The sequence below is a fragment of the Geotrypetes seraphini genome, chromosome 2, assembly GCF_902459505.1.
Source record: "Geotrypetes seraphini chromosome 2, aGeoSer1.1, whole genome shotgun sequence".
NCBI lineage: Eukaryota > Metazoa > Chordata > Amphibia > Gymnophiona > Dermophiidae > Geotrypetes > Geotrypetes seraphini.
In genome coordinates, this window is record NC_047085.1 from 70,488,394 (window position 1) to 70,512,139 (window position 23,746).

The 23,746-nt window shown below is 42.0% G+C and overlaps 2 protein-coding genes across 12 annotated transcripts in view; one reads left to right on the plus strand and one right to left on the minus strand.

Annotated features, from left to right (window-relative positions):
* Positions 1-1,475, plus strand: part of LOC117355404 (2-iminobutanoate/2-iminopropanoate deaminase-like) — a 32,523-nt gene extending 31,048 nt beyond the window's left edge. The window contains exon 6 of one of the 3 annotated variants that reach the window (XM_033933909.1): positions 1,305-1,475. In XM_033933909.1, coding sequence (XP_033789800.1) covers positions 1,305-1,367 — 63 coding nt within the window. In that variant the 3' untranslated portion in view covers positions 1,368-1,475. Of the gene's footprint in view, positions 1-87; positions 248-1,304 lie in introns of those variants that run through there. The other 2 variants (XM_033933911.1, XM_033933910.1) reach the window with 2 other exon arrangements.
* Positions 1,476-9,693: 8,218 nt separating this feature from the next.
* LOC117355504 (A-kinase anchor protein 5-like) overlaps positions 9,694-23,746 on the minus strand; it is a 114,055-nt gene continuing 100,002 nt past the window's right edge. For all 9 annotated transcript variants that reach the window (XM_033934173.1, XM_033934177.1, XM_033934178.1 and 6 more), the window contains one exon: positions 9,694-10,997. In XM_033934173.1, coding sequence (XP_033790064.1) covers position 10,997 — 1 coding nt within the window. In that variant the 3' untranslated portion in view covers positions 9,694-10,996. The remainder of the gene's footprint in view (positions 10,998-23,746) is intronic.

Genomic DNA, 23,746 nt, shown 5'->3' on the forward strand with positions numbered 1-23,746 from the left:
GTGTCTTGAATAACTTTCAAGGCTGTTTGAGATAAAAACATCAATTATTATTATTAGCTTTATTTATATCCCATCATACCTTTTCAGTTCAAGACGGTATACAGTGAAGTGGAAGTACAATGTGGATACCACAGGCATCGATACAAGTGAAAAAAGCACGAAGAGTTACAGCATTGAGATTATATGGGAATCAGTACAAACAAAAAGAGCATAGAGGTTACAGCATTTTACAGTATTGAGATTACATGGGAGCGTGTGGGTGGGTGGAGATCGCGTTGGGATTGTGGGGGAGAAGGAGGGATAAACCTGTCAAATAGGTGAGTTTTCAGGGATTTTCTGAAGGTTAGGTATAATGGATGCCCCACCGAGCCCAGTATCCTACTTCCAACAGTGGCCAATCCAGGTTGCAGGCAATGCTCCTTCTAAGGATTGCCAAACAAATCAATGGCAAAATGAAAATATATAAATGCTGAGTAAATATATTGTAAATCAACACAGCAAAAAAATCAAACTCGGCATACAATTGCTTGAAAATACCTTATATTTGGTATTTGAAAAGTGCTGACAAAGAGACCACTGCCTGGGCGCTTTCCCCAATGGTTTATCTCAACTACTTCCAATCATTGTACTGGCGATACTGCCCAAATCCAAAGCTTTCAAATATTTAGTGAAAAATATAAAGCAGTATACTTATCTTATGTCTTTAGGGTTCTGACGCATTTCACCGAAGCTGCTTCAGAAAACCCATACTTCAACGTATAGTCAGTCTATGAAAAGAAAAATTCTATCAATTTTCAGCAATCTTTCCATTCCTAAAACTTAGACTTAAACCTGAACTCATGAAGAGTCTGGTGGGTACCTCATTGCAAAACTCTGTAAAGGTGCCACCCTAGTGGATTAACTTCTTCCTGCATTAAGTCGCTGTAAACCAGAAATGGAAAAACAGCTGAGATCAGAGTGATTACTTCAAAATGGACCCTTCTGGAAGTCCAAATTTTGGATGTTTTATGGGAAACATCCAAAGTCAGATTTAGTTGTACTTTCAAAAATGCCCCTCTATCTATATCTACTGTACACTTTGATTTTGGCATACATGTGAATGTTATATCTAGGTAACTACAGAATTAGATGGGCCTTCCAGTTTTTGTGCAGAAGTACCAAATTGCTATATAAGGAGCAATTAGAGGGTCTTTCTTTTTCTTACTTTCACACCCACTCAGTGTCTTTGCTTTGTGCATTCCTGGTATTGAGATATCTATACCAATGTGATCTAATCTTGTATTATTTCCACTAATTTCTTGCAGGGAAGTCTCATTGAGATTGAAGCAGTAGCAGTATTGGGGCCCATCACAGATGAATTAGTCTGACAAGGACAGGAAAAAAAGATTCCAAATGACTCTGTTTGATGATTTCAGTGATGTGTCTTCTGACTGCTGTTCAGTATATCACATGATATTAAAATGTTTAAGACCAACATTTGGATCCTATACATTGTGAGGTTTGGTTCATTATATGCCTAAGGTAAAGGGGCTATTCAGTAAGAAAGCTAGATCTCCTAAGATTAAAGTGTAAAAGCTTTGCAGGCTCCCAATCAGATAGCTAAAAAATACTTTTTAGTTGTAGAGCCCTGAAGCCTCCCAGCTGGGAACTGAAAGGTACTCAAACACCCCTGAAGTCCTCAGGTTCTGTCTAACAAGAGTGCAGGAAGGCAAGTTTTTCCAAGGTCCTTAAGTTTACATTCCTGTAGGTCTTGATGATAGTCACCACACAGACACAACTGAGTGGAGTTTTCCCACAGATAACGTTTACTGAAGGCAAATGACATGACAATTTGATTGGTTTTGTTTGTTGCTTTTTGGTACAATTGTGAACCCATTTGGATGGCTATATGCAGCATAAAACAAAAGACAAAAAACCCCACTAGAAAATAAAAAATGATAAACTACAAAAATGTGGGGTAAAATCATTAATATAAAAAAAATCATAATTAATTGTTTTAGTAGATACTGAAAAGGTAGTGAGACTAAACCTTCACTCCAAATCTATATATAATCTTTATGGTGGTGAGACCTCAGAAATTCATATCCCAGTTCACTATAGGACAGCCTAGGCTGGTCCACTCAGTGGGTTTCTTTTCAATCACAGGTCAATCACCGCCTTCAACCTGCTTCAAATTTTTATCTTGTTAAAACAATCTATATATATATATATATATATATATATATATATATATATAAAATCGGAGGTATGTATGTGTGTATGTATGTGTGTGTGTGTGTATGTGCCGCGATCACGCAAAAACGGCTTGACTGATTTGAATGAAACTTGGTATGCAGATCCCTCACTACCTGGGGTGATATGTTCTGGGGGTCTCGCGGCCCACCTGCACACGTGGGCCGAGCTACAAACAGAAAATCAGATTTCACCCATTCAGTTCTGGTCTCCTTATCTCAAGAAAGGTTCAAAGAAGAGTGATCAAGATGATAAAGGGGATGGAACTCTTGTATTAGGAAAGACTAAAAAGGTTAGGGTTCTTCAGCTTGGAAAAGAGACAGCTGAGGGTAGATATGATTGAAGTCTACTAAAACCTGAGTGGAGTAGAACGGGTATAGTAATTGGATCGATTTTGCACTCAGTCAAAAATTACAAAGACTAGGGGACATGCGATGAAGTTACAGGGAAATACTTTTAAAACCAATAGGAGGAAATATTTTTTCACTCAGAGAATAGTTAAGCTTTGAAATGCATTGCCAGAGGTTGTGGTAATACCGGATAGCGTAATTGGTTTTAAGAAGGATTTGGACAATTTCCTGGAGGAAAAGTTCATAGTCTGTTATTGAGAAAGACATGGGGCAAGCCATTGCTTGCCCTGGATCGGTAGTATGGAATGTTGCTACACCTTGGGTTTTGGCCAGGTACTAGTGACCTGGATTGGCCACCTTGAGAATGGGCTACTCGGTTTGTACTGCAGCAGTCCTCCCTGCTGTTTGCCAGCTGCCAGAAGGAGGCAGTGGTGCATCTGGATTGTGAACAGCCCTGCCTTTGATCCCATCCTGGTCCCGCTAAACTAGCTGGCAATAAAAAAAAACAAACTACAGTCTTTCAACTTGATTCCAAGATTTACACTGTTTATGATATTAATCTTCTTTCACCATCTTCCAACTTTCGTATATCAATAATTCCAAAAGACCTCAGAAACACCCCTCCTTCGTCCCGTTATAGGTAAAATTTTTCGGGGAGGATCATGTGTTACCTCCTCACTGGTCCAGGCTCAATTTTCTGTTTTCTATTTAGCTACTAAGTTTACACACTTTTATTAAACTTTTTATCTTCAATTGTGTTGTACTTATCTTAATTGGTGACTAAGCAGTTGGACCCGACATGTTTCGTTTACACTTCGTCAGGGATCCACACATAGCCGCTATCAACCATCCCGCATAACAACTGCTTAGCAAGCCACAGGAACCTCTGCTTCTAATGGCGTCGGCATACATAGACATCGCGGCAAAATTAAAGTGCCGCCCATGCTTGCCCATGCCACCTTAATTTTGCCGCAGCGTCTATGTATGCCGACACCATTAGAGACAGAGGTTCCCGTGGCTCTCAGAGAGTATAAGTTCCAGAGAGAACTATTTTGCAATACCACTGGCAAATTAAAACATTCTGCCAATTGGTTACATGTGGTTGGAACATGTTTAGGCATAATCAGTTTTCTTGATCTCCTGATGAAGCCAAGGGCGAAACAGGCCCCGTTGGGATCACGATTGAATTAAAGCTTCACTGCCATCTGAAACTAAGGGCTCTTTTTACTAAACTGCGATAGAGTTTTTAGCGCATGCAGAATTTTAGCGCATGCTAAACCCGTGCTAAGCAGCTACAATTAACGCCAGCTCAATGCTGGCATTAGCGTCTAGCGCGCGCGATAAAACCGCTATCGCAGCTTAGTAAAAGGAGCCCTAAGTTCCACATTTGTAACGTTTATAGAATATTTATGATATTTACTAGCTGATGCCCCGGCGTTGCACGGGTATTAAATTATAGCAATAACACTGTAAATGGATTCAAATAAAGATACTTTATAGTGGTGAATGAAATTATTTGTTTACAGCTTTATAAAAAGTACAATATTCAAATTATAATGTGAAATATTTGACAAAATGAATATAATACAACTAACACAAAACTTGATTATAAACAACATTTTTAGTTTCACCTCCAGGAGCAAGAACATATAAATTCTTGGGTGAAGAGACCCCCAGAACATATCACCCCAGGTAGTGAGGGATCTGCATACCAAGTTTCGTTTAAATCTGTCAAGCCGTTTTTGATTTACTGTGAGAATGGCAGCTGTTTACATTTTTTTGAACATATAAATTTCTCCCTGGAAAAGCGGAGACTTAGAGGAGACATGATAGAAACCTTCAAGATCCTGAAGGGTATAGAAAAAGTAGACAGGGACAGATTTTTCAGATTACGGGGAACCACAAGTACAAGGGGGCACTCGGAAAAATTAAAAGGAGACAGGTTTAAAACAAATGCCAGAAAGTTCTTTTTCACCCAGAGGGTGGTGGACACATGGAACGCGCTCCCGGAGGCTGTGATAGGCCGGAGCACGTTACAAGGCTTCAAAGAAGGTTTGGATAGGTTCCTAGAGGATAAAGGAATTGAAGGGTACAGATAAGAGTAGCGGTAGGTTATAGGGATAGTCTGGGACCATTGCTCAGGCAATGGGCCTGATGGGCCGCCGCGGGAGCGGACCGCTGGGCGAGATGGACCTCTGGTCTGCCTCAGCGGAGGCAACTTCTTATGTTCTTATGAATACAATACTCAAGGTGAGATTGCACCATTGAGTAGCACAGAGGCATTATAACATAATTGTTAACATCCTTTTTTTAATAATTCCTAGTATCTTGTTTGCTTTTTTGGCTGCCGCTGCACATTGGGTGGAAGGTTTCAGCATATTGTTCATGATAACATCCAGATCTTTTTCTTAAGCACTGACCCCTATGGTGGACCCTAGCATCTGGTAACTGTGATTTGGATTATTCTTCCCATTGTGCATAACTTTGTATTTGTGCACATTAAATTTCATCTGCCATTTGGAGCCCAGTCTTTTGATTTCCTAAGATCTTCCTGCATTTTTCCATAATCCGCATGCATTTTAACAACTTTGAACAGTTTAATGTCATCTGCAAATTTAATCACCTCATTCTTATTTCCAATTTACAGATTATTTATAAATAAGTTAAATAACACCAGTCCCAGTACAGATTCGTGCAGCCCACCACTATGTACCCTCCTCCATTGAGAAAAATGGTCATTTAACCTTACCCTCTGTTTTCTGTCTGATAACCAATTCTTAATCCACAATTCAACATTGCCTCCTATCCCACGACTCTTTAATTTTCTCAGGATCCTCTCATGAGGAACTTTGTCAACAGCTTTCTGGAAATCTAGATACACTACATCAACCATCTCGCCTTTATCCACATGTTTATTCACACCTTCAAAGAAGTCAAGCAAATCAGTGAGGCAAGACTTCCTTTGGCTGAACCCCTGCTTACTGTCTCATTAAATCATGTTTGTCTACATGTTCCACAATTTTATTTTTTATAATTGTTTCCACTGTTTTGTCCAGCACTGAGGTAAGGCTTAGCAGTTTGCAATTCCCATGATTTCCCCAGGACCCCTTTTTAAAAATTGGCATAGCATTGGCCACCCTCCAATCTTTAGGTACTACAGATGATTTTAGTGTCAGGTTTCAGATCACCAACAACAGATCAGCAATTTCATGTTTGAGTTCTATTAGTACCCTGAGATGTGTACCATCAAGTCCAGGTGATTTATCACTCTTTAACTTGTCAGTTTTGGCTTTGTACATCTTCCAGATTCACCAAGATTTTAATTCCTCTGCCTCATCACCCTTGAAAACCATTTCCAGTTCAGGTAGATCTCTTCCATCTTCTTCCATAAAGACTGAAGTGAAGAATTCATTCAGTCTCTCTGCTATGGCCTTATCCTCCCTGAGTCTACCTTTCATTTCTTGGTCATCCAACAGTCCCATGGATTCCCTCACATGTTTTCTGCTTCTGATGTATCTAAAAAAATTGTTACTATGAGTTTTTGTTTCTTTGGCAAGTTGTTCTTCATATTCTTGTTTAGCTTTTTTTATCAATGCTTTGCATCTAACTTGCCAATGCTTATGTCTCTTCTTACTTTTTCTTTACTGGGATTCTTTTTCCATTTTTTAAAGGATGTTTTCTTGGCTGTACTAGCCTCCTTCACTTCACCTTTTAACCACACCAGCTCTTGTTTTCTCTTCTTTCCACTTTTTTTTTAAATACGTGGAATACATCTGGTCTGGGCTTCCACGATGGTATTTTTAAATAGCATTCATGCCTGGTTTACACTTTTGACTTTTGCAACAGACCCTTTTAGCTTCTTTTTAACCATTTTCCTCATGTTATTGTAGTTGTCCTTGCAAAAATTAAATGCCGCTACAGTAGATTTCTTAGTGATGTCGCTCCAGTTTATCAGCTCAAATTTGATCATGTTATGATCACTATTTCCCAGTGGACCCAACACAGCAACTCTCAGCTTCTATCACACAAAACAAACAAGTTAGATATGGGAATAGAGAATGACATGGTGACATAATTCATCAATGGCCCCGTGGATAACCGCGGGACACAATCTCGTGTCATTGTTTAGTGTCTTTCTCAACCTCAGTCCTCCTACACCAGCATTCTTTAATGCAAGACTTGAGGGTCAGTGGTTGTGCCCATTCATACTCTATTCTTCCCTCTCTCCTTAAAGAATGACATGGGGATGGTTTCCCGCAGTTATCCACGGGGACGGGAACAGTGATGAATTTTGTCACCGTGTCATTCCCTATGGGTACTTAAATCAGACCCTTGCAACTAAGCTAAGAGGCTGGCCAGTTCTATCAACACCTGAGATAAAACAAGCTGGTCCATTTGGTGCATCAATGAGTGATCCTTTTTTCCACTCTGATGAGCTGTAATGAAACTGGATGTGGCTTCGTACATAACTCAAAAGATAATGCGTAAGGTTGGGTGATAAAAACTCTAGAAGGGCAATATTCAGTGGGAAAATGATCTTATAGAGATATACACATAAGTTCTGTCTATCACTTTATGTATGCAAGCCAAGATAATTATATGTCAGACCAAATATGTGATTCTTATCAGTATAAAATAAGGACTGATAATTCCGCAAGCAGACTTTTAATTTATCCAGATAGTGTCTGAATATTGACATTGTGTGAATAATTGTGCTACCCCTTGGCATGCCTCTTCTCCTCCCCATTTGGCTATCAACTTACTTATTTAGCCAAACATTAACTGTGCAAAGGAGGCAGAAATGTGAAAGCAACGACTTATACTATACCTGTAATTTCAGAAACTACAAGGAACACAGAGATGCCTGGAGACTCAAACTAAAAATCTATAAAAACCTGACCAAAGAAAAACGTAAAAAATTCTATTCACACAAAATTGGTGACTTTACAAATAACAGTAGCAATCTCTTTAAGCTAGTTAATGACCTATACCACATCGAGACACTCACCAACAACCACGAAGATTCCACATTAACCGCAAACACCTTAGCTGATTTCTTCATCTCCAAGACCCAAAAACTAAGATCTATTCTACCCGCCTCGACTAATCCCCTTGAGCTTTTCCCCATTCTTACTGACACCGGCATATACAAACCAGACCAAGGGTCCAGAGCAGATCTATACTGGAACCAATTCAATATACTGGACTGGGAAACCTTCAATAAATTCTACAACAAATACTCTAACTCCTTCTGCAAACTAGATACCTGCCCTCCAAATGTCATGAAAACTGCACCCATCCATTTCAAAGCCAACATGTTATCCTAGGTGAACTTTCTACTTTCCTCAGGATACTTTCCACCTGAGCAAGGCCATATTATGTTAACCCCAATCATAAAAAACACGAAAGAACCCCCAAACGCCCCTTCTAATTACAGACCTATCGCTAGCATTCCTCTATTCACCAAAATAGCTGAAGGGATAGTAAATGCTGAACTCACCGCATACCTGGATAAATTCAACATACTATGTGACAATCAATCGGGCTTTCGAACTGACCACAGCACTGAAACCATTATTGCAGCCTTATTCGACTACTTGCACACCCTCTTTAGCCTGGGCTCCAGCGCCTTGATCCTTCAACTCGATCTGAGCAGTGCGTTCGACCTAGTAGACCACAACATTCTCCTAGAATGCCTGACCCACATTGGCATCTCCGACCAGGTCTTCAGCTGGTTTCACGGATTCCTACGAAACAGATCCTACAGAGTTCGCAAAAACGATTCCTCCTCATCTAGCTGGGTTAACTCCTGCGGGGTGCCGCAGGGCTCCCCCCTGTCCCCCACACTATTTAATATCTACCTCGCCTCCCTGGGGAACCTCCTTCAAAACCTCAAACTCAAATCCTTCATCTACGCAGATGACATCACAATAGTCATCCCACTCACCACCTTCTCCCCAGATCTACTAGCCTACATCACAAGCATACTTAATCAGATAGAACTCTGGATGCAATCCTACAGATTAAAACTAAACCCGGACAAAACAAAATTCTTTCTAGCCTCCCCCAATGAAAAAATCAAAGTCTCCACAATCCAAGTGAAAGGCTTGGTCTTCCCCCTCGAACAAACATTAAAAATACTGGGAGTCACTCTAGACAAACATCTATCCCTAAAAAATCACACCGATCTCACTGTCAAGAAATGCTTCTCGGTGCTCTGGAAACTGCGCACCATAAAAAAATACTTTGACGACTCCTCTTTCCGCCTTCTGGTACAGTCCTCTGTCCTGAGCGTACTAGACTATTGCAATGTCATTTATCTGAGCTCCACAAAGAAAACCCTTAGGAGACTAAAATTGATCCAGAACACTGCCGTCCGCCTCATATTCGGCCTGAACAAATGGGACCACATCACACCTTTCTACCACCAACTGCATTGGCTCCCCTTCGAATCCAGAGTCCTGTTCAAATTCGCCTGCTTCTGTTACAAAACTGTTTTTGGCCTATTACCTAGATACCTCAATCACCATTTCACTCTGAACCACACCAACAAGAAATCCCGCAGAATACAGCTGTTTGTCTTCCCATCCCTAAAATTATGTCATTTCAAAAGATTTCTCGACAAAACCTTTGCTTACCAGGCAGCCAAGCTGAACCCCTGGCTTGCCCAAATGATACTCGAGGCCCCCTCTTACCTTAGCTTCAGAAAACTTCTCAAAACGCACCTTTTCCGTGAACAGGCCTTTTAATCCCCCTTGCCCCCTATTTTCTCCCCTTTCCCTCTCTACCCCGCCCCTTCGGCTGTCCCTCTCTCCCTCTCGCTATATCATATCTTCAACCCGTCCTCCTGTATTACCGTTACCTCGACCTAATCTCTTCAAAGAGTTCCCCCCCCCACTTCATTGCCTGTATCTTTGTCAAAATTTTGTAAATCCGTGTGTTATCACGGACCTTAATTAATGGATGTAAACCGCCTAGAACTTTACGGGTATGGCGGTATACAAGAATAAATTATTATTATTATTTTTGATTAATTGACGTGTATATAATACAAGAAACAAAAGTAAATATATGCTTTGAATATTACAAAACACTAAAAGATATATTTGTCGAGAGCTTTAATAAGATGATACCTCCAGATGAAGCAGAACATTTTATAGTTTCACTGATGCAGAACTTCTGCATGTGCATAGAGTACACTGATAGTTGTCTCTAGATCTGAACCTAAAGAATTTTCTTCTAATTATAGCAAAAATATATTATTTAAATAGCTTGCTCCACATTCTCTGCAGTGCTAAGAAGTACTATAGTCTCCTTTTCTAGCTGTCGGTCTCAGATTTTAAACTTGCAAAGTTCTCCTGCCAAAAAAATTGATTCCAGTGTTTCAGTGCTTGCCTTTGGCCACTCACTAGGTGTCACTATAAGAGTAATTTGTGCCTCTGCACAGTAATACAGATGTACATTGTGCCAGTTTCATGCCTGTAAAGTAGAACATGGACATTTCTGATTGGCTTCAGTGGCTGGGAATTCCCAGGCCCAGTCAGTCCAAGGAGAAGCATCTTAAACAGCTAATTAATCCCAGGACTCCTGCTTAGCAGCATTAGATATTAATCACAGGAGCACTAGAAAGACATGTGCTATTGACAGGTAAAGAGTCAGATGGATAGATAAATTACTCTTATTACAATCTGTCCGGTATACTTAATAATGCAGATTTATTTTGTATCTGAAACCTTTTTTTGATAGGGCTTGAAAAGATAATGTCAAGTTGATAGAGCTGAGGTATTATCCTTGTGCTCTTTCAATGACTGACATCAGAGCCTTTATGATTACTTTCCTTCCATCATTCACATAGAAACATCTTATGATAGCTAGTACTAGAACTGAAAACATACTGAAAGCTTCCTCTCTAGCATGGAATTTGAAAGTGAGATCATACTCCTGTCATGGTATGTGCAAACTTAACCCATTTGCAGACATTTCCCCAGGTAAACTCAAAGAATTATCAAGTAGTAAATTGCCTCCATTTCATTTGCATATTATATACATATAATAAAAACTTTCTTATAACAATAGATCTCTTCAAATCAATGTAGACAAGTTAGTAAAGTTCTGAAGCTCTCTGTTGCTGTTCTTTAGGAACCACTGACCACACTCTGTGGGTCACCCTACAAATACACCCACTATAGCTCTTTGATGAAATCTTGGCACTAAGACTTTAAGAAACTCATAAAAAAAAAAGTATAATTTCTGTGATGCATCTGGTAGTTAATGTTCACATGTGTCCATCAGTGCCTTTTGAATTCAATTTTGATGTATCTAAATTATTTTAAAAATAAACGTGATTCTCCAAGCAGCAGCAAATGAAGGCAATGCAGGCAATACTGTAGGTTCACTCTTCATTATTTATTGCATCTGATAATAAAAAGGTCAAACATGAGAACAATTAATTCATTCTGCATAAATTAAGGCTTTAAAAATAAACATAAAGATTATATCTTAGTTTGTTCTGTAATATTTTGAGCATTCTATCAAATCAGCAGTAATGCTAGACTTGAAGGAAAACAGTCCACCTGCATATTACATTATGACCAGTGACATAGAATTGAATAAGTGTCAAATCAACCCCCTTCCTGACATATGCCAGTCAAAATCATAGAAACTGACAACAAGAGCTGAGGGGTAATCTAATGATTAGAGCAGTGGGCTGAGAACCAGAGAAGCCCAGTTCAAATCCTTTTCTAGTGCCTTAACTCTCCATTGCCTATGGTACAAATTTATATTATGAGCTTTCAAGAGACATGAAAATTCCTAGTGTACCTGAATGTAACTTGCTTTGAGCTACAACTGAAAAAGATGTGACTCAAATCCTAATAAACAGAGTACTGTATATCCTTGGAGCAATGGGCTATTGCTCCCAAAATCTCTTGCTTCTGATATACATTGCTATATGTCCAATGAATTCCACAACATAAATGCAGCCAGAGTAGTGATAGCAGAAAGATAAGAAATATTTCCTCTGGTAATGTTTTTGGGAGGCTCTTCAGAAGGGTGATTCCTTCTGGGGGGAAGGAGATGCTTTCTGCTGTTCATTGTTCCCAATATCCGTTGCTCCAAGGATGCATTGTAAATAGATAAGATCTGCCAGATTCATCTAGTCTTTCTAATTTTCCTACCTATTTTGATAACAGACCCTACTTGACATTTACAGAAGAAAGAGTTCTCACAGAACTTGCAAAACTGAAAACGAAGGCGGCAATGGAGCCAGATAAGATGCTTCTAATATTAAGCAAGCTCAGAGTAATAAAGGTAGCTCCATTGATGGCTCTGTTCATCTACTCTTTGGAGAAAGGAATGATGCACCTAAACTAGAAAAGGAGCAGAGCCTGCCCCTCTTCATAAATGTGGGAAATGGGAGAAAGACTGTTAGTCTGATATTTTAAGTAGGTAAATTAATGGGATTACTACTGAAGGGAAGGACAGTTGAGTATTTTGACTCCACAGGGTTGAACAAAGTAAGGTAGCATAGTTTTACTAAAGCGACATTGTCTCAAACAAATCTGATCAATTTCTTTGATTGGATGATCAAACAACTGGATTTTAGTAAAGCCGTTGAAATATAGAAAGCTCAAAAATAAACAGAACAGCCTGAGGATGAATCCCAAGATGGCTGAATGGATTAGAAACTGGTAATAAATAAGAAAGAGTACTAGAAAATGGAGTGCATGCCAAGGCAAGAGTAGTTATTTGCAGAGTGCCTCTGGGATATGCTAGTTCTCTTCAATACTTGCCATATTATTGAGAAGTTATTTGTTGAAGTTTGTCTTTATGCAAATGATATTAAGATCTGTAAAAAGAGTGAACATGGCTTTGTCCTCCCTGAGTCCCCCTTTTACTCCATGATCATCACAGGCTGCCTGCTTCAATGCACCTGAAAAAGTTTTTATGAGTTTTTACCTCCATGGCAAGCTTTTTTTTTCTTCTTCAAATTCTATGCCTTCCTTGTCAATGCTTTCCTTTGCTTGGTTTGCAGCTTGAGGGCTTGAGTTAACTACAGGCAGGTCTTTCAAGGTGAAAGAATATACATAAACAATCCCATGTTCCAAAACCACTAGGAAAGTGTGATATCAGTCTTATGACAATGTTGTAACATATGCTCAGAGATACGGAGCGCTCCCTTCTATAGGAGTCGCCAGCCGATCACCACATAAGTGTAATGCTTGCAATCAAAAATAATACATGTCTAACAAGTGGTGTTCATAAATCTGTTGTCCTCTTTTCACAAAATGGCTAAAAATGTAAAAAAGGGAGACAAAATTTTTTTTCTGATATATCAATGAAAGGAGGAAGATAAAAAATGGAATTGCTAAACTAAAAGATGCTAGGAACTGATATGTGGAGAGTGATGAGGAAAAAGCAAATGTGCTAAACAAATACTTCTGCTCTGTGTTCACAGAAGAAAAATCCGGGAGATTGTCTGGCAAAGTTACATGAGAAAATGGAGTAGATTCTGCGCCATTCATGGAGGAAAATGTTTATAAACAACTTGAAAAACTGAAGGTAGACAAAGCGATGGGACCAGACAGGATCCATCCCAGGATACTGAGGGAGCTCAGAGAGGTTCTGACGGGTCCTATTAAAGACTTGTTCAACAAATTTCTGTAGACGGGAATGGTTCCTGGGGATTGGAGAAGAGCGGATGTGGTCTCTATTCACAAAAGTGGTCACAGGGATGAAGCGGGGAACTACAGGATGGTAAGCCTCACTTCAGTTGTTGGAAAAATAATGGAAGTGTTGCTAAAAGAAAGGATAGTGAATTTCCTAGAATCTAATGGGTTACAGGATTTCAAGGCAACATGGCTTTACTAAAGGTAAATCTTGTCAATCGAACCTGATTGAATTTTTGATTGGGTGACCAGAGAACTGGATCAAGGACATATGCTGCTAGATGTAATTTACTTAGATTTCAGCAAAGCTTTTGATACGGTTCCTCATAGGAGGCAATTGAACAAACTTGAAGGGCTGAAGTTAGGTCCCAAAGTGGTGAACTGGATTAGAAACTGGTTGACGGACAGACGCCAGAGGCTGGTGGTTAATGGAAGTTGCTTGGGGGAAGGAAAGATGAGTAGTGGAGTCCCTCAGGGTTCGGTGCTGGTGCCAATCCTGTTCATTATGTTTGTGAGTGACATTGCTGAAGGGTTAGAAGGAAAGGTTTGCCTCTTTGCTGATTATGCCAAGATTTGTAACAGAGTAGACACCGAGGAGGGAGTGGAAAACATGAAAAAGGATCTACAAAAGTTAGAGGAATGGACTAATATCTGGCAACTAAAATTCAATGCAAAGAAATGCAGAGTAATGCATTAGGGGATTAAAAATCAGAAGGAGCCGTATATGCTGGGAGATGAGAGACTGATATGCACAAATGGGGAGAGGGACCTTGGGGTAATAGTGTCTGAAGATCTAAAGGCAAAAAAACAGTGTGACAAGGCAGTGGCTGCTGTCAGAAGGATGCTGGGCTGTATAAAGAGTGGCGTAACCAGTAGAAGAACGACGGTGTTGATGCCCCTGTACAGGTCGTTGGTGAGACCCCACTTGGAGTATTGTGTTCAGTTTTGGTGACCATATCTGGCAAAGGACACAAAAAGGCTTGAAGCGGTTCAGAGGAGGGTGACGAAAATGATAGGAGGTTTGCGCCAGAAGATGTATGAGGAGAGACTGGAAGCCCTGAATATGTATACCTTAGAATAGAGGTGCCCAATAGGTCGATCGCGATCGACGGGTAGCTCGCCAAGGCAAAGTGAGTCGATCACCCAGGACTCACTTTGCCTTGGCGATCTATTGGGCCGATCAGTCTTCCTCTCCCCGACGTCAATTCCGCCATCGGAGAGGAAGTTCGGGCCAGCCAATCGCTGCCTGGCTGGGCGGAACTTCCTCTCCGACGGCAGAATTGACGTCAGGGAGAGGAATGCTGGTCGGCCCGAAGCAGGGAGAGCATGGGGCGGTGTCGGCTTTGGGGCCTGTTATCCATTGGTGGTGGTTTGGGTCCTGTTCCCCGATGGCAGCGGCAGTGGCTGTGGCTTGGGGAAGGGCAGGGAGAAAGAAAGAAAGAAAGGGGCAGGCAGGGAGACAGAAGGAAAGAAGAGAAACAAAAAAAAAGAAAGGGGGCATGAAGAGAGAAAGAAAGAAAGGTCAGGGAGAGAGGAAGAAAAAGTTGGGGGAGGGAATGAGGTGTGGAGGAGAGGAAGCATACAGGCTGAAAGAAAGATTGGATGCACAGTCAGAAGATGAAAGTGCAACCAGAGACTCATGAAATCACCAGACAAGATAGGAAAAATGATTTTATTTTAAATTTAGTGATCAAAATGTGTCTGAATTTATATCTGCTGTCTATATTTTACAATATGGCCCCCTTTTACTAAACCGCAATAGTGGTTTTTAGCGCAGGGAGCCTATGAGCGTCGAGAGCAGCGCTGGGCATTCAGCGCAGCTCCCTGCGCTAAAAACTGCTATTGTGGTTTAGAAAAAGGGAGGGTGGGTGGGTATTTGTCTATTTTTGTATGGTTGTTACTGAGGTGACAGTGCATAGAGTCATCTGCTTTGACCTCTTTGAAAAAACCCCAGAATAGGAATGATAATTAACAATTCTATGTGTACAGTGTGCGTTTTGTTTTTTTAAAATTTTATTGTTGGTAGATCATTTTGACTTGGTCATTTTAAAAGTAGCTCGCGAGTCAAAAAAGTGTGGGCACCCCTGCCTTAGAAGAAAGGAGGGACAGGGGAGGTATGATTCAGACATTCAAATACTTGAAAGGTATTAACGTAGAACAAAATATCTTCCAGAGAAAGGAAAATGGTAAAACCAGAGGAAAATAATTTGAGATTGAGGGGTGGTAGATTCAAGAGCAATGTTAGGAAATTCTACTTTACGGAGAGGGTGGTGGATGCCTGGAATGTGCTCCCGAGAGAGGTGATGGAGATGAAAACGGTGATGGAGTTCAAAAAAGCGTGGGATGAACATAGAGGATCTAGAATCAGAAAATAATAGTAAATATTGAAGAACTAAGGCCAGTACTGAGCAGACTTGCACGGTCTGTGTCTGTATATGGCAGTTTGGTGGAGGATGGGCTGGGGAGAGCTTCAATGGCTGGGAGGGTGTAGATGAACTGGAGGGAGCTTTGACGGAGACTTCAGTAGTTGGAACCTAAGAACAGTACCAGGCAGATCTTTGGATTCTTGCCCAGAAATAGCTAAGAAGAAGAAAAAAAAACAACAACAAATTTTTAGATTGAATCAGGTTGGGCAGACTGGATGAACCATTCAGGTCTTTATCTGCCATCATCTACTATGTTAGTATGTTACAAACAAAGGGTCTGAAGGGTTCTGACATGGGCCACGTTTCGCTCTCCTCTTCAGGGAACCCATTGAAATCTCGTGTATTCATATTCCTACATTTTTTTGTGTTCAATCATGAGAAATTAATCCCTGGCACACACACATTTTGACTAGGTCTTTTAAGGTGGGCAGATAAGACAAACCACTCATCCAAGCAACAGCATTACTTCTACATCTTGCCAAGAAAACTCAAAAGATAGTTACAACAAAACAAATTGCAATATAGTGCTGGAAGATGAGCCCCTCAGGTCAGAAACCACTCCATAGGCTCCTCAGGAAGAGCTGAAGCTTCTTTAGAGTAAAACTGGCATTTGTAAAGTGGTTAGAATAAAGTTCTCAGGATGTCTGACTGCTGATACTAACTACACATGAAATGAAAGTCAGAAGCTGCAAAGACATCTAACATATTGAGACTTGGAACGTGTGAAGCATCAACCAAGGAAAGCTGGACACAGATAATGAAATGGAGCACACACAACTTGATCTGTTGGGTGTCAGTGAACTGAAATGGACTAGCATCAGGCAATTTGAATTGGATGATCACATGGTATTCTATGCTGGAAATAAAAGACAAAGAAGAACTGGTATTGCTTTCATAATTAAAAAGAAGCTTGCAAGAACTGTAGTGTAATAGGGGAAAGGGATAGGATTTGATATACTGCCTTTCTGTGGTTACAATCAAGGCCGTTTACAGATTATATACAGGTACTTTTTTTTTGTACTCTGGGGCAATAGAGAGTTATGGGGCTTGCCCAGAGTCACAAAGAGCTGCAGAGGGAATTGAACCTGTTTCTTCTGGTTCTCAGGCTGCTACAGTGCACTAACCACTAGGCTACTCCTCCAGTGAATACTTAATTTCTATTCCTCTATGAGGAATTTCCATCTATACAACTATTATTCAGGTATACTCCAGAGTGCCAGAAGCTGTTCCTACTCCCACTTCCTACCAAGTTATTGGAATCAACTGTCTCCTCACATCAGATCCCTCAAAGGGCTTCTGAACTTCAGGAAAGCAATAAAATCTTAGCTCTTCCCATAAATCTAGTCACTCCCTTCAAACCATATGTATTTTAATGTACACTAAACTAGACCACTCTGGTTGATAAAGGAAGAGGATAATAGCCGTATGTTAACTTAAAGACCAAACTGTATACTAAATCTGACTCTATATTTAATGTTACTGTACAGATGTAAATTCATTGTTTTATTTGTCAACCTTGTTACCCGTTCTGAGCTTGTTGGGGAGGACGAGATATAAAACTAACCAAATAAATTAAATAAATAAAATATATGCCAACAAACAGATGCAAGTAAAAGCTGAAATCAGAGGAAAAAAATAAACAAGGTACACTGAGAGTCATGGGTGACTGGAACTCAAAAGCTGGGAACAAAGAAGGCAAAAGGAAGAAAGCTAGAGAACATTTGATAAATCTCTGCAAAACCAAAAATGTGTTCATTTCAAATCCCTACTTTCAGCCACAAAACTGGTGGCTGTACACATGGACTTTGCCCAAAGGATCGCACAAAAATCAGATTGATTACATCTGTGGAAGTCAGCAATGGGAAAACTCAACAGCAACAAAGACAAAGCATGGAGCCAACTGTGATACAGATAATCAGCTACTAGTATGCAAACTCAAGCTAAAACTGCAACAGAGCGATGAAAACAGCAAACTATGATCTTGAAAATATAACGTCAGAAGTTAAAGAATGCCTGTGAAATCTACTCACCACACTGGAGAGTACCAGGAGAGAAATGGGAAGACATCAAGAAAGTTGTACTACAGAAAGTGAAAAAGTTGTACTACAGAAAGTGAAAAGTCCCTGCTAAAGGTGAAAGCAAAAATGGATTACTGGAGACTAGTGCTGCCCGATTCAGGGAAAAAAATTTCAATTCGATTTTCCTGCCCAATTGGGTGTTTTTTTCAAATATTCTGGTGGGTTTCAGTGTTCTCCCCAGAAATTTTTTCCAGCCGGGTGGCATGAAAAAGTAGCCGGGTGGGGTGGGACGGGGAAATTTGGTGGTGGGGAAAATTAAGGGCTCCTTTTACTAAGCTGCAATAGCATTTTTAGCGCGTGCACAATTGCCACGCTACACGGCTAGAACTAACACCAGCTCAATGCTGGCATTAGTGTCTAGCACGTGCGGCAATTCTGCGCGAGCTAAGCGCGTGGTAAAACCGCTAGCGCAGCTTAGTAAAAGGAGCCCTAAATGTGTACTATTTGTATTAGTTAATTATTATTAGTTATTTTCCAATGCTCAATATGGCAGCCTTTCTTAAGGTTTGACACTTGTTCCATAATTTTTTTAATAAATTTAAGAAGTATCCAATTCTAGAAGTGAATAATTAGATATTTGCCCTCTTTCAAATGGTATAGAGCAGCGTCTCTCAAACTTTTTTAACTCCGGCACACTAAACGGAGCAAATGTTTTTTGTGGCACACTAAATGCAGCAAATAGTTTTCATGGCTGGAAAAAATTTCTGGGGCGAACACTGTTGCCGTTAGTTTTCAAGGTCCAATCACGTCAAAGACTGATGCTTATCTGGGCAGTTGTATAATAAAAAGAATGGATAAGATAACATGAGAAGTGAAATTGTCATGAATCAGAGGGATACATACCGTGTAGGTCCTAAAAGCAGGCTTGTGAATTAGATATAAACTATGAAGCATATGTGACACCCGAGGCCCATCATTTTTTTTACACCCCCCATCTGTATGAAAAACATGATTTTTAGTAACAATCCACACATCACGCAAGAGTGTACCTAGGAAAAGGCAGCATCTTACATACTGCAGTGAGCAGTACATCCATACACCCATTGTAAAACTAAACAAGCCAGACTAGTACAGATCAATCCTACACAGTCAATCCTAACTGAAAACCATGTCTTTCAAACACACAGAACACAGAAAACACCTTCACCTAGTATGGAATATGTAATCACAAACTAACCCCTCTCCCTTTTACAAAACTATAATGTGGTTTTTAGCCATGGTGGTAACAGCTCAGACTCTCATAGAATTCTGAGCAATTACCACCATGGCCGGTGCTAAAAAAAACCCTCTACAGTTTTGTAAAAGGGGGGATAAAATAGAAAAACGTAGACAAAAGTTAAATTGAACCACCAAGAAGCTGGACTCTGTATACAATGCAACATCACAGAAACAGCGATGGATCTCCCCTAAAGCAAAAAAATTAATATAATTTTTTTCTACATTGTCTTCTATGGTTTCTGCTTTCCTCATAGTCTTGTCACTCTCTTCCTTTCATTCACTGTCTACCCTCTCTCTGCCCCTTCTATATGGCATCTTCTTTCCTTGTATTCCCCTTCCATCTCTCCCTTCACCCCTATTATTCTGGCATCCATCTTCTTCCCTTCCCTCCTCCAATGGTCTGGCATCTCTCTCCTGTTCTTCCCTTCCCTCTCTCACACGCCCATGGTCTGGCATTTCACTCTCTCCTCTCTCTTCCCCCCAGTTCCATCAGCATCTGCCCCCTTTCTTTCCCTCCAACCCAATTCCATCCAGTATCCTTCCCCCTTATATCTCTCTCTCCTTTCCCTGCACACCAATTCCATCAGCATCTGCCCCCTTTCTCTCCCTGCACCACCATTCCATACCACTCTGACCCCCTTTTTTTCCCTCTACCAGCCTTCTGTGCTCCTCTCTTCCTACAAACCAGCAAGGTGCCATGATGACTGCTTCTGTTGCCTCTGCCTCTGGAAGATGTAAGTGATGCTAGAAGGGGGTGGGCCGGCAGACGCAGGGAGTTGTGGCAAGGTTCCGCAATGACTGCAGCTGCCAGTCCACCCCTTCCGACACCACTTACGTCTTCCGGAGGCAGAGGCGGCAAATGCAGTCATCGCAGGACCTTCCTGCACTTCAGTGTGGCTGCCGACTCTGCTTTGGAATAAGTACGGCAGCCGCGCTGAGGTGCAGGTGCCATTTAGAGCAGCTCGGAAGGTTCTGGATCCAGCCGGCTGTGTACCCCCCTAAGGCTGGTACCCGGGTGCGGTCTGCCACTGTTTGAGGGGACAAAAAATAATAAAAAGAATGAATAACTTGACCGATTTAGACATGTCATACAATTATAACCACAAAAATATGTCATAAAATATAATTCTAAACTCAAAAGATTCCAGACAAAAAGCAGACTATAGAAAGGAAACCAGAAAAGACCGGGTAGATGAAAAGTGAAACCTGGGAAAGATCTAAATTATTGTTCAAATGAGCTATTAAAACCAAAGAATAAAACCACAGCACTCGGGAAAGTAAAAAAGGGAGAGTAAAATGGACTTAACGAAAAGGTCTCTGCACTGATGAGATAAACTCGTACACAGAATAAATGTGAACACGCGACAGTGGGGCTATGATATTTGATCTGTTGAAAGACAGTGTCGGCAGTAGATTGAATGCACACTGATAGGGGAGGGGCATCGGGCTGTTAAAAAAGGCTGCTTTAATAAATAAATGAAAATACTGGTGAAAAACTAAATAAAAAACCAAAACCATGATAAAATGCCGAACCTGACTGCAAGTGGTAGTGAAAGTAGCATAAGGCACTCATAGTACTGTTAGTGCCAGAGCTGCTTAGAATAAAGAACCGTGCTGTACATGAGGAGAAAAAAAGAAAGAATGAGGTGATAAGATGTAAAGTGCTGGCCCCTCACTGCACCACTTGATAAAATTAAGGAGCGATGTTCTAGAGCAGGGTTGCCAACACTTTTTGGGCTTGCGAGCTACTTTTAAAATGACCAAGCCAAATGATTTACCAACAGTAAAATTTTTTTTAAAACACAAAGCACACTGTACGCATAGAAAATGTTAATTATCATTCCTATTCCAGGGTTTTTCAAAGAGGTCAAAGCAGATGACTCTATGCACTGTCACTTCAGTAACAACCATACAAAAATAGACAAATATACTCCTCCCTTTTTACTAAATCACAATAGCAGTTTTTAGCGCAGGGAGCTGCGCTGAATGCCCAGTGCTGCTCTCGACGCTCATAGGCTCCCTGCGCTAAAAACCTCTATTGCGGTTTAGTAAAAGGGGACCTTAGTGTGAAATATAGACAGCAGATATAAATTCAGACACATTTTGATCACTAAATTTAAATTAAAATCATTTTCCTACCTTGTCTGGTGATTTCATGAGTCTCTGGTTGCACTTTCTTCTTCTGACTGTGCATCCAATCTTTCTTCCCTTCTTTTAGCCTGTATGCTTTCTCTCCTCCAGACCTCATTCCCTCCCCCAACTTTTCCTTCCTCTCTCCCTGCCCTTTCTTTCTCTCTGTCTCCCTTTCTTTTTTTCTGTTTCTCTTTTTTCCTTCTGTCTCCCTGCCTGCCCTTCCCTGCCCTGCCCTTTTTCTTTCTTTCTTTCTCCCTGCCCTCCCCCAAGCCACTGCCATCGGGGACCAGGACCCAAACTGCCACCAATAACAGGCCCGAAAGCCGACCCCGCCCCAAGCTCTCCCTGCTTCGGCCGACCAGCATTCCTGTCCCAGACGTCAATTCTGCCGTCGGGGAGAGGAAGGCTGATCGGCCCAAGATAACGATCGACCTATTGGGGGAAATGCTGCCGGGTCCTGCCTTCGCGGAAACAGAAAGTAGGCAGGACCCGGCAGCAAGAAGAGTAAATGCTTCACTAACCTGTCTCCCGCCTTAGCCCGTAACGAACGCTTGCTTCAGGGCTCTCAACATGTGCGTGCCGGCTTCCCTCCTCCCCCCCCTCGGACATAACTTCCAGTTTCGGAGAGAAGAGAAGGGAAGCCGGCAAGCACATGTTGAGAGCCCTGAAGCAAGTTCGCTACAAGCTAAGGCGGGAGACAGGTTAGTGAAGCATTTGCTGTTCTTGCTGCCAGGTCCTGCCTACTTTCTGTTTCCACGAAGGCAGGACCCAGCAGCATTTCCCCCAATAGAGCCCCGGAGCATAAGTTCGCTTCGTGCTGAAATCTCCAAGCTGGGTTTTTTTGGGGTTTTTTTAATGTTCAGCAGCGGCGGCAGCAGCAGATGATAGCCGGGCGCTTGTCTAAATTAGCTGGGCGGACCGCCCAGCTAAAAGGCCCTAGGGAGAACACTGGGGTTTATTTTATAGCCTCTTCACCCCCTTTGCCTTCTCCTAACCACACTGGCGCTGTGGTGTAAACAAAATAAACAAACTAAAAAGACTTTTCCTCTCTCTGTTAAATCTTAGCTCACATTTGTGGTCTAACACCAGCTCTGGCAGGATACACGTTTCAAATCTGACATATTGTAATCACAAAATAGAAAATAGAATTAGTTTTTCTACCTTTTGCTGTCTGGTCATTATTCAAATCTTGTTGGTCCCAGGCTCTGGTTGTCTTCTGATAACTTGCTTGTCAGGGTCTTCTTCTTTCTTCGTGCTAACCATCCATCTGCCATCTCTGTCCTCCCCCTCCCTCCCCCAGAGGTCTGGCATTTTTTTTTTTTTGCTTCCATCCATAGATCCACCTTTTCTTAACTACCCTTTCATCCAGCATCTCTCCCCTCCTTCCCCACCACCCCAGAGTCCACCATCTCTCCCTTTCTTTTCTCAACTACCCTCCTATCCAGTATCTCTATTCCCCCCTCCACACCATCCCTTGTGTCCAACTTCTCTCCCTTTCTGTTCCTTCCCTCCCTAAATCCCATTGTCTCCTCTATTTTTAGACCCATTATTTCTTTCCACCCAAAGTCCGGCATATGCACGTCTCTTTGAACTCCCCCTTCCCTCCCTCCCTCCGTGTACTTCTACACCAGGGCCTCCTCCCGTGAAGGTCTGTTCCTCCCTGAAGGCCTGTCCCCCAATCCCTGAAGGCCTGTCCCCCCCCCCCCCCTTGAAGGCCTGTCCCCCCTGAAAGCCTGCCTGCCCCCCCTGAAGGCCTATGCCACCATCCCTGGCCTGTCCCCCCTTTGAAGGCCTGCCCCCCCTTGAAGGTCTGTCCCCCCCCTTGAAGGCTTGTCCCCCACTTAAAGGCTTGTCTCCCCTAAAGACCTGCCTGTCCCCCCTGAAGGCCTATGCCACCATCCCTGGCCTGTCCCCCTCTTAAAGGTCTGCACCACCCCTTGAAGGCCTGTTCCCCCCCCTAAAGGCCTGTTTCCCCCTTGAAGGCCTGCACCCCCCTGAAGGACTGCCCCCCCAAAAAGCCTGCATACCCACCTCCCCGGGAAGGCCTCCGTGTTCCCCCTGGCCTCCCCGCACCGTTTGCCTTATAGCTTCAGCCTGCAGCGAAGATCACAGTTACAGCGTCTTTGCAAAGTGCTTTAAGCTGTTTCTTCTGCTGCGGTCCCACCCCTCCTCTGACATCAGAGGCAGGATCGCAGCAGAGGAAACATCTCAAAGCACTTTGCAAAGACGCTGTAACCACAATCTTCGCTGCAGGCTGAAGCTATAAGGTAAACGGTCGGGGGAGACCAGGGGGAACACGGAGGCCTTCTCGGGGGGGAGGATGCGCAGTCCTTCGGGTAGACCAGGGGGGAAGCGGGAGGCCAGGGGGGAAACTGATAGCAGCACTTCCTGACTGACCCTCCCTCCTCGCCCTCTAAAGCAGATGCGGCAGCGGCCGGACAGCAAGAGCAGCACTGCCACTCTTGCTTTAAGGGGCGAGAGGGGAGGGTCCGAATCGGGAAGCCGATTTTTTTTTGTTTTGAATCGATTCAAATCAATTCACCCAAAGTGAATCGGTGAACCGATTCGAATCGTGAATCAGGCAGCACTACTAGAGACACTCTAAACTTGCTCAGAAAAGTAGAACAGAAACAAAAAGAAGT